This window comes from Pinus tabuliformis, chromosome 7 (assembly GCF_031772625.1).
Source record: "Pinus tabuliformis cultivar Carrire ecotype Pingquan chromosome 7, CPIR1, whole genome shotgun sequence".
Classification (NCBI taxonomy): domain Eukaryota; kingdom Viridiplantae; phylum Streptophyta; class Pinopsida; order Pinales; family Pinaceae; genus Pinus; species Pinus tabuliformis.
The window spans coordinates 430503851-430516179 of record NC_142293.1 but is presented as its reverse complement, the minus strand read 5'-3'; the positions used below and the strand labels follow the sequence as shown (position 1 = coordinate 430516179).

Sequence of the window (12329 nt, the reverse complement as noted above, 5' to 3'; positions counted from 1 at the left end):
ATAGGAAGGCTTACAAAACTTGGAATTCTCATTCTGAGCTGCAATAATATCACTGGAACGATTCCTCCAGAAATAGGTAATTTAACTAATTTGCAAGTTTTAGATCTCAATGGAAATTCGTTGGAAGGTAGCATACCCACAGCTTTGGGCCATCTTGTCATGCTGTCGACATTAAATTTAAGTGTAAATGCATTAAAAGGAAGGATCCCCACTTCCTTGGGAGATTGCAGGGGTTTGAGCGAACTGTACCTGGCCAGAAACAGATTCAGCATGACCATTCCTTTGGAGTTGGGAAAGCTTGTAGCCAGTCTCAGATATGGGTTGGATCTAAGCTGGAACAATCTATCCAGATATCTTCCTCCTCGGATAGGAAAATTGAGCTTACTTGAATCCTTGGACCTCTCCCATAACAACCTGTCTCGTAATATTCCTCAATCTCTCACAGATATGATAAGCCTAGATAATGTCAACTTCTCTTTCAACCTATTCACAGGGGCCATTCCTTCATTAAGGGAATTTTTACAAGGCCTGCAGAATGCATTTGAGGGTAATCTAGGCCTTTGCAGGCCACCAACAAGGAACAATTGTTCGGATTCAGAAGTTGCAGGTAAAAAGAAAGAATTAAGCTCAGCCGAAGTGACAGGGATTACTCTTGCTGCCTGTATTGGGACCATAACTATTCTCATGCTTGCACTGCTATACATTGTAAAAAGGTCAAGGCCAAACAGTGAAAGACACAATGAGGACGATGCTATATTAGAGGGTATTTCTTCAGAAGATGGACAACTCGGTATGATCAAATATAGAGATATAGTGGAAGCTACAGACAACTTCAGTGATGATTACGTCATCGGGTCTGGTGCATCCGACATGGTCTATGGGGTGATGATTCCAGGACAAGACTGAATCCTTGCTACCAAATGCTTAAAACTATCAAATCATCATCACGACAATATTCTATATTGCAGTCTAAGGCATGAGATCGAATCATTGAAATACGCCCATCACATAAACATTCTGCGTCATCGGGACTTGATAACAGAGCATGATGGAACAAATGAGGTAATAGTTCTTTTGTGTCACTACATGGTCAATGGATCGTTGTGGGAATATCTGGGCAGAGCATCGAAACGTCCTAATTAAATGCTGGACTGGAGGAGTTGGTATAACATTGCAGTGGGCATGGCAGAGGGACTGAAATATCTACACCACGATTGCGAACCTCCAATAATTCACTGCGACATAAATTCTACCAACATATTGCTGGATGATGAATATGTAGCACAAATTGCAAACTTTGGACTTGCTAGGCTAGTGAAGAATTCATCAATAGATTCTGAATCAAGTTCTCTTTTCGAAGGGACTCATGGCTACATTGCTCCCGGTACTAAATCTCCATGTGTTTTCTCTTTGATCGTCAAGCATTTTTTTTTGAAATGTAATCGTAGGGATCATCATATTCTATGTTATGCTAATACATTGATGTTATGTGCAGAATGTGGGTATGGAGTGAAGGCTTCGACGAAGCGGGACGTGTATAGCTACGTCGCGGTGTTATTAGAAATGGTAAGCGGAAAACCTCTGGTGGTAGAAGAGGACGATCAGGAATTTGTACATCTAACTGCATGGGCTACGAAGAATGCCAAGGAAGGAAGAATGGATGAAATAATTGATAAGGATTTGGGAAGGAGCAGTGATTACAATAACAACATGAAGGATGAAATATTGAAGATAATTGAGATTGCCACATGTTGCACTCGATCAGCTCCCAATCTCAGGCCGTCCATAAACATAGTTCTTGACATGTTTAATCGTCGACGGACTGACTCTTCCTCATTATTTCTCCACTCAGAAAGCACGGTGTTAGATTTAAAATAGTCACATTCACATTAATTGTAGTGTGTCGTAACCTATTATACACCAAAGCTTTTGTTTCATCCGGTCTAACCCAACAGAATTGTACGAGCACGCACTGTTAGAAATAGTAGTTACATGTTATGTATAAACATCCTAGGCTAGTGATGCGTAATGATTTAATGTTCTAGTCAAGTCAAGGGGTTTTGAGTTTGTATCAAATAGTTAGTCCTAGAAAAGTCAAAAGTCAAGGGGTGTTGAGTTTGTATCAAATAGTTAGTCTTATTTGCATAAATTTATATTTAGTAAGTTTGGTATTTATATTATTGTAATGAAAAGTATGAAGAGATTGCCAGCACAATTTTATATTTAGTAAGCTTGTTATTTATATTATTGTAATGAAAAGTATGAAGATATTGCTAGCACTTCAAAGGATGTATGTGATTGAATCAATAGAATAATTGACTAGTTTGAGTCTGCATTAGTTTGTAATTTTGTGGCGGCTGGCCTGATGTGTTAGTTATAATAAATTTTATGGTTTATTTTTTAATTAGCATAATTATATTTAAAATGATCATATATGGTTTAGCGAGAATATTTTTATTTTTAATTGATAGTATTAATTATTTTTAATTTGTAAGTATGAGTTTATGTTAATTGGGGTTTATGTGTATGGAAATATTATTAAATTTGTGAATTAAAGTAGAAATTATTTTTGAAAGTTATAAAAAGACATTGTTGTAAAGTGAAATAGTCAAAATGTTGAATTTTTAAATGAGTCTGAGGTTGGATTTTGGGACTCTTGATTAGCTATAATTTGCCGTAGCATTGAATGATTAAGAGGGTATTTGTTCATGAGCATTGCATGGAAAGGTCTTATGATGTTATGGATCAATGAACTCATAGTATCATTATGGTTGCATTGAGTTAATTAATGAGATCTTTAGAGTTTACTGGCTTGATGATGATAGATTGTTTTGGCAAAGAGTTTGACTTGATATTGGACAGTGTCTGTCTTGGTTGATGAGCAAAGAGTTTGAGTTGGTTAGTGTTTATGATATTTGGCTTAGTATATCAGTGATTTGGTTGCATAGGGATGATTGGTACCTTGGAATTCAATGAGCATATCTATTTGACAATGTTTGGTTTCAGAAAGGTATTGATATTCAGTGTTTGAGCACATTGTTGGTTATGGTTCCAATTTGAAAATTGGTTGAAACATGGCTTGCAGGTATTGATGTGTGTTTGATTCAGTTTGATCCAGATCTTGGGAGGAGGCCCCCAAGATCTGAAAAATTGCAATGGAAGAAAGAAAATGAGACAACACATAGTAAATAAAACTACAAAGATTTTTTTTTATTAAAATGGAGAATAACTGTGAAAGCTACATTGTGGTGGACAATTCGTCCTTTTACAAAATGCGACTTGTTACTTATAGCTTTTTCAGTTACAATACCTTGCGTAAATTCCATGGGTGAATGAATACCATGGGTGGATGTCACAATACCATGGGTGAATGAATATCATGGGTGGATTCCACTTACAATACCATGGGTGGATAAATACCATGAGTAAATTCCATGGGTGGATGAATACCATGGGTTGATGCCATTTTATGTTCAGATCATTCCTCCCTCCTTAAGAAGCAATGGTCTCCATTGTGTGAAGTTCCCTCGTGCGAAGCCTTTGTTGAATATGAAGAGCCACTGAAGAGAAGGGTTTTATGGGGTGAACACATAACCATGATGAACGAAGATCTGAGGATAGAGATATCGTGGAATTCTTGTGACCAATTGTGATACTAACAATGTGCGGCCTAGCAAATGGACATTGATGAAGTGTGGATTTGTGGATGACCCATAACTAGATGAATGAAGATCTGAGGATAGAGATACCCTGTAATGGTTGTGACCAATTATGATACTAACAATGTGTGGCCTAGCAAATGGACTTCGATGAGAAGGATTTTGCGCAGTTGACCCATAACCATGATGTTGATTTTTGATGAAGTAGCAGGTGCCTACATAGCCTAGGGTGGGGAGCACGTCTCCAAAGGGAACCCGCTCCGAATGCTGCTCCAGATTTAAAACATACATAACTCGATCAATATAACTCAAAATATTTATTATAACCTATTTTTGGAAACATAATGACCATTTTGCATCTTCCCATGTGTTGGAAATCCTTATATGGACACTATGGAGTCCCAGATTCACGTTGCAACTACTTCGTCGTCGCAAAAGTTCTGAAAAAATAACTGATTTTAAATCAGGGATATTTCCCACATTCGATCTTTGATTCGGCCCTTTTTTTTTGAAATTAGGTGATTTTTCAAGAGGATTTCAAATATTCAATCATTGTTCTAAAATTCTGCACAAAAATAGCAAAAAATGATAGGAGAGTTGTCATCAAACAGTTGTCGATAGAAAATATTCTGCAACATAACTGATTTTAAATCAGCAATATCTCCTTCATCCAGACTCCGAATCGGATGATTTTTTTTTTTGAATTTTGATATTTTTCTGCAAGGAATCCAAATATTTTATTTAATTTTTTGGAAAATTTTGCACCAAATGTTTTAGATATGATCTGCAAACTCCCCGCCCAAAAAATTCTGCAAAAAAATGAAAAAAGAAAAGCTCTTCCTGCTTGGCCCAAGAAAGTGCTTTGTGGAGGTCGCAGTATGTTCCTGAAGTTTGTTCAATATTGTTACAAAAAATTGAAACTGAGATATTCATTAAACCCTCATTCCCATGGAATCATAACCTACTCTGATACCACAGATCTGGATCTTGGGAGGAGGCCCCCAAGATCTGAAAATTTTTAATGCCAAAATGAAAATGATAGAACACACAGTAAATAAAAGCACAAAGGAAATTTTTATTAAAACGAAGAATAACTGTAAAAGCTACATTGTGGTGGACAATCTGTCCTTTTACAAAATGCCACTTGTTACTTATAACATTTTTTAGTTACAATACCACAGGTAAATTCCATGGGTGAATGAATACCATGGGTGGCTGTCACAATACCATGGGTGGATGTCACAATACCATGGGTGAATGAATACCAAGCTTGGATGCCACTTACAATACCATGGGTAAATTCCATGGGTGGATGAATAACATGGGTGAATGAATACCATGAGTTGATGCAATTTTCTATTTGGATCACAGGTGGATCCAATGTGAAATATTTTGAAATGTGCTCCACAGAGGTGTTGAAGGTTGGAACCTTCAGTGAGGGAGCTTCCTTCTAGTAAGAGTCGGTAATCTTGACCAGGGAGTAGTAGCTTCCTTCCAGTCAGAGATGGAGAATTTGTGGAGGTTGTAGCCTCCTGTAGGTAGGATCATATGTACTTGTAAGAGTCTACACTAGTACAAGATGTAAAATATTTTTTTATAATAAGAAAATGGACAAAGATGGAAACACTCACAGTTTTCTCCCAAATTGGGTTTCCACCTAAAAATCCGGATGTCCCTATTTGTTGATGTGTTGATTATGTGTTATGGTTTATATATTCTTATGTTGAATATTGCTCATGGCTAGTGCATAATGTATAAGTAGTGAAATAATGATTGATTAGATTGATGAAAATATGAAATTTGTATATACGCTATTTCTACTCATTAAAAGCATGTACACACACAAGTTTCTTAAATAGAATTCACGTATAAAAATTTCAATGTGCAATTGAGGATTAATTGAAATGAAATACTAATTCACCCCCCTCTTAGTATTTCTAACAATTGATATCATAGCAAGTCTCTCTAGTAAAGCTTAATTGCTTGAAAGTAGATTGGGGACCCAAGGAATGAAGCACAAGAAGAAGGAAACTCAAAGGAAGAAGTTAGTTCAAGAAAAGTGTGACAGAGATAGCAATGTATCACATGTTATAGAAGTATCTACAACTATCGATAAAGGAAAACCAGTAGTAGAATAAGGCAAGTCAGAAACTATGGATAATAAAGGTATGCTCATACTTAATGATAATAATTATTAGGACTTGAAAGAAAATATGAATCCTAGGATAATATCTCTCATATTTAATGTTTAGATTTTAGTCTATAATGGTTATATTAAAACTCCACCATGAGGTCAAGAATTGAAAAAGAATGGTGAGGATTTAAATGAAATATTTTGTAACATACTTGATTCAGAATTATTAGAGAAAATTATGAACAATGAATCTGTAAAGGAGGCATGGGATAATTTGCAGGCCATCCATGGAGGAGAAGGAAAACCAGTAAAGAAGAAATTTTGTTCATTAGGTAAATTCAAATGAAGAGAGGTTAGAGGAATTGTTTAATCTTAGAAGAAGAGAGGTTAGAGGAAGTGTTTAATCTTAGAGGATGATGAATATGTAGCACACATTGCAGACTTTGGACTTGCCAAGCTAGTGAAGAATTCATCAATAGATTTTGAATCAAGTTCTCTCTTTGGAGGGACTCATGGCTACATTTCTCCTGGTACTAAATAATGTCCATGCGATTTCTCATTGATTGTGACACATTTATTGTTGTTATATATGAAATGTAGTTGCAAAGAACATCATATTCTATGAAATGTAGTTGCAGAGATCATCATAATGTCATCATAATGTTTTGTATGTGCATAATGTGGGTATGGAGTGAAGGAATCGATGAACAGGACGTGTATAGATTGAGCATGGTGTTATTATAAATAGTAAGTGGAAAACCTCCAGTGATAGAAGAGGACGGTCAAGAATTTGTACATCTAATTTCATGGGCTACGAAGAAGGCCAAGGAAGGGAGAATGGATGAAATAATTGATAATGATTTGAGAAAGAGTGGTGATTATAATAACAACATGAATGATGAAATATTGAAGATAATTAACATTGCCACATTTTGCAATCGATTGGATCCCAATATCAGGCCGTCCATTAATGTAGTTCTTTACATATTTAATCGCTTACAGTCTGACTCCTCCTCATTATTTCTCCCCTCAGAAAGTATGATATTATATTTAAAATAGTCACATTCATGGTGATGACATTGTGTCATTACCTATTATACACCAAAGCTTTTGTTTCATCTGATCTATCCCAACAAAACTGTACGAGCACACAATGTTAGAAATAGTAATTACATGTTATGTATAAACATCCAAGGCTAGTGATGCATACTAATTTAATGTTCTAGTCAAGTCAAGGGTTGTTGAGTTTGTATGAAATAGTTAGTCCTAGAAAAGTCAAAAGTCAAGTCTTGTTTGCATAAATTTATATTTAGTAATTTTAGTATTTATATTATTGTAATGAAAAGTATGAAGATATTTTATCCAGGTGGATCTCCAAACACTAGTGGCATGGAAAGAGCTCAAAATTCAAAGTGGCAGAAAGGAAATTAACTTGACATCAGATCGAAGTGATCATCGCCCTGTTTCCAATGGTGTGAACAACACTCCAATCTGAGTCCAAATGAAGGAGATAGAGGTAGTCAAAGTTGGGTTGACTTTTTGATGACTAGGCAAGATTAAGGAAAAATTTGGACCTTTTTCGGAAGACGCAATCTAGCCAACTTCGGCCAGATTTTGGGTGAAATTGTCCCCTGGTTAAAATGACTCCTTCGGTCAAAATTCGAATTTTACAAAATGTGCAGTTTGTTTTATTTAAACAAAAAAGATATTAAAAAAAAGTGTGGTGGGCCACCAACCCCGCCACCCCAATCCTATCCATGCATATATATTAGTGGAGGGGCAGGCCACTACCCTTGGCCCCTCCCACGGAACCACCATTAACCAGTGTTGAGTTGGGTGGGCCGGCCCTTGGGGCATAGACCCAACCCATTTAAACACAAACAACATTACATTAAACATGGGCCGGCCCTTGGGGCATGGACCCAACACCTAACCCGACTACAATTCAAACAACATGCCTTAATGATAATACAACACGGTGGTAAGTGGAGTGGGCGGGCCCAGCCCGATCCATTCTTTTAAAATAACATTATGTGTGTAAAAAAAAGGAGGAGGCAGGGTTTGACTGCCTGACCTCCTCCATAATAACCAGATCTTTAAACCAACACCACACAACTGATTTCTTGAGAAATCTGCCACCACATTTTTTATTTAAACGCAATTCATTAGTGCACCCAGGCAGAGGAGGGAGTGCACGTAGTTCGAGGAAGATTTTTGCAAGAGGGCCGAATTTTCACTTTGTCAGATTTTGACAAATTTTATATGGTTTCAGCATTTCTTGACGCCACGAACGCAATGGCGTTGTCCTTTTCACCATAAGGGTTATGCATATTTCAGCCATTTTTCATTATGGAGGTATAAAACTCCTTTTTTGTAACTGATGCTTGTACTCTTCTTTCTCATGCCACTTAATGAATCAAGGCCTCCCCATTGATCGAGCAGGGGCCCGAAGAAGTAGTAAAAGTTGAATGAACTTCATTATCAAGTCTTGTTGTCTTCTTTCATGCTTTATGTGTTTCTCCTCTTCTCTCATGTGCACATTAAATTTGTATGTTAAGCTAGAATTTATGCATGTAATTCTTTAACACATCTATAACCAAAATATTTTGGATGAAGTGGTATTAGAGCAGGTCTTTTTAGATGTGAATTGCATGTTTGTATGCTAACAAGAAATAAGCTCCAAAGAGGCGAAGGGAAACTAAATTCTTTTGATCCTAAAGCGGGGCATTCACATCGAAGGAGAAACATGGCAGATGAAGAGGCTCGTCATGAAGAGGAGCTCAATTTATGCAAAACCTTCTATGCAATGGCAGAAAATGTAGGTCAGTTTCTTTCAAGACTAGAGTAAGCATAAGGGAAAAGGTAGAAGAACAAGGTTCAATGCATGGAAATGGTGAATAAGAACCCCCTTCTTCTCCTTCCACAAGTGAAATTTCTTCTTCCTCTCATCACCATCATCATAGAAATTCAATGGATGCATCTAAGAATCCTTTCTTTAAATTAGATGTCAAATTTAATCTTCCCAAGTTTAACGGTGAAAGTAATGCAGAAAATATTAATAACTGGATTAGGCAGGTTGAAATCTACTGCAGGATTTAGTATATCAAAGAGGACGAGGCAAAGATTCAGTTGGCCTCTCTTTGACTGAGTAGCACCACTCTTGTTTGGTGGGAGAGAAAATTGCGAAGCACTAAGAGTGTGGGTAATATTGTTTCCTCATGGCGTAGTTTCATTTCTGCATTAAAGGAAATTTTTTATCCCTTTGGTTATAAACAAAAATCCTTAATGGATTGGCAGTACTTAAGGCAAGGCAGGGGTCAGGACATTCAAAGCTTTACAGTGGAATTTAGAAAACAGGCACCTAATTTTGGCATTGCACTTTACTCACTTGAGGTAGTAACTAAGTATATTGGATCATTACATAGTTACCTTAGACATTCATTATTATTGTTTTAACAAAATACTATTGACTCGGCCAGTGTAAAGGCCATTTATCTTGAGAACAGGGGCAAAAATGAAAGAGATGATCATTTCAACAAACCACCTTTCGAACCTCCAAATGGAAAACCCAAAGTGAAAGCAAAAGGAAAGGAGAAGAGGACAACATGAACCAAGAAAGATGAGGATAAAGACCTTATTGCACTCACTACAAAAAGGAAGTTCATGACGATGATCATTGTTGGAAATTGTACCCGGAAAAGAGACCAAAGAAGCATGGAGGAAAAGGCAAGTAGAAGACAGTGGCAACTATGCAGCAAGACCTTGGATACGATTCGGGAGATGAAGCATTGATCACAGCAGTAGGAACAAAAGGTACTCTTACACCTCATGTTAATTCTGATTCACATGAAGGTACTAGTCCAAAAGATGAGTCTCTTCCTAATGAACGAAAGAGAATTGAGCTATTTCATATTAGAGTTATCATAAATCATACAAAAGTGGAAACTCTATTTGATACCGGATCCCAAGAAAACTTAATTTCAATGTCCTTGGTGAAGAAGTTAGGCTTAGAAACCAAACCACATCCAAAACCTTACCCACTTGGATGGATACATGATAAAGCAAAACTGAATGTAACTAAGTAGTGCAAGGTTAAATATGTGATCACTTTGAAGTTAGGGGATGAGTTAAAACTTGATGTGATACCATCTGATATATGTGGCATGGTGTGAGGAAGTCCATATCTATATGATAGAAAGGCAATCTTCTTCTGTCATGAAAACAAATACCAAATCACAAAAGATGGGGTAGAATATATTGTAAGGGCTCATCAAACTAAAATCAATGCTAGGCTTGTAATTGCAAGACAAATGAAGAGGTTGGTGAATTCCAATAAGGGTTGCATGCTTATGGTTGTAAGGGGGAAAGATGCAGAATTATCTGATGCTTTCCAGGGTTGTGATCATGTGAATAAAAAGGAATTATGTGAATTAATTTCTAAGTATGATGAGATGTTTCAGGAACCAAGGGGATTACCTCCGAAGAGGTAAATCCAACGTGAGATCCATTTGCAGCATGACGTTCCTTTACTGAATATTGGCATGTATAGGATGTCGACCATTGAGATGGAGGAGATTAGAAAGGAGGTGCAGGAAGTATTGAACCAAGGGGTCATTAGACTGAGCACTTCTCCATGCGGCTCACCGATTGTCTTAGTGCCGAAGAAAGATGGCACATGGAGGATGTGCATGGATTATCAAGCACTAAACAAAATCACGGTGAGAAATCTTTACCCTCTTCCCCACATTGATGACTTATTTTATCAATCAAATAATGTTATCTATTTCACCAAATTGGATTTGCGTAGTGGTTATCACCAGGTCCGAATTGCATAGCAGGATGTGTGGAAAACCGCCTCCAAGAACAAACAGGGGTTCTTTGAATGGATGGTGATGCCATTCTTGAATTTGCAATGCTCCAGCCACTTTCATGAGGGTAATGAATGATCTCTTTAGGCCTTTCATTGATGAATTTTTTCTTGTATATCTAGATGATATTCTTATCTTTAGTAAAAGTTGGAATGAACATGTATGACATATGAAGAAAGTGCTTGAAGTATTGAAAAAAGAAAACGTCTATGTAAAATTGTCAAAGTGTGAGTTTGGGGAAACCTCTTTGGTTTACCTAGGTCATATTGTTGGTCATGGTCAGCTAAGAATTGATCCTTCTAAAGTTGAAGCAATTGTAAATTGGCCTAAGCCTACTAGTGTAATCGAGGTTCGCAGCTTTTTGGGTGTAGTAAAGTATCGAAGGAGATTTATTGCCAATTTCTCTATTATTGCAACACCTTTACATGCATTGAAAAGTGTAAAGCAACTCTTTCAATGGGGAGGAAAGTAGCAGAAGTCCTTTGTAGAAAATATGTGATAGGTTAACCCGATAATGCAATATAAATCAAAGCATAATACTATAACCTACTTCTACTATCAATTTGTGGAAGCTTAAAGATTGAGCTGAACAGTATAACCAGAAGAAGAAGAATCAATGGCACAATACACATGAAAATACTTTGGGGAAAGTCTCAGATAAAACACCACACTATTGTATTATCATACATGGTGGAAATACATAGGAATCATACAAAGGCTTAGCTCTCACAACTAGCTAGCTCTCAGTACAATCCTCAAAAACGCTCACAGGCAATCTTGGCTTCTCTCCAACCTTCCTCTCTGCCCTCCAAGCTCCTATTTCCTTGCATTGTTCCTTGTGGATGATTAGCCTATTACCAAGTGGAAAAACCAGCCTTCAAAACTACGCAATCCTCAAGGATGAATCCTTGACTGCATGCATGAGTTTTCTCTCCATGAGAAAACACACGCAACTGATAGTACACTGTCCTGGAACATTAATCTCAACTGGGTCTTTCTCAGAATACACATGCATGAGTTTCTGATGAGGGAATCTTCAGTTAACTGGATTAACACTAGTTGAGTGCATTAATGCATCAACTGACTGTTAACTCACTATTATTTCCTCAAATAGTTTGGAACTAATTTAACTAGAATTAACTGAGTATTAAATTGAGTTAACTAATTACAACTCAAATATAACTCAATCTTATCTCCTTGATTTAAGGGATAACTCTTGAATAACTTTAGAAAGATTCTAACTTGAATTTCTCCAACTAATTAATTCAAAATAAATTAATTAATTATTTCCAAGTAGATGTTAAGACTAAATTCGATTTTAATTCAAAATTCCATTCAAGGAAAAATTAAATTGGAATATTTTTGTTGCCATATTTCAATACTCCCTCTCAACAAGAAAGGGATTATCTGCCACCCTGATCCTGTCTCTATGGAACTCGAATTTACACCTTGACAATGCCTTTTTGTCAAAATGTCAGCATCTTGCTCCTTTGTTGAAATATACTACAACAACATGATACTGTTGACTTGTGAAAAGCCACAGGCAACAAATCTTGCCTTATGCTTATCCACACTACTATCAGCAGCTTGCTTTACCTTGTAAAGCCAACGAGAACTCACAACTGACTTGTTCTCAAGTCTTGGAACCACGTCCCAAACACTGGTACG

General features: G+C 36.8%; 1 protein-coding gene across 1 annotated transcript; it reads left to right on the top strand.

The window, feature by feature from the left end:
- Positions 1-1143: 1143 nt before the first annotated feature.
- Positions 1144-1878, top strand: LOC149247796 (MDIS1-interacting receptor like kinase 1-like). Its single transcript, XM_089445665.1, has 2 exons — positions 1144-1384; positions 1496-1878. The coding sequence occupies exons 1-2, from the start codon at positions 1144-1146 to the stop codon at positions 1876-1878; spliced, it is 624 nt and encodes a 207-aa protein (XP_089301791.1).
- Positions 1879-12329: the final 10451 nt, after the last annotated feature.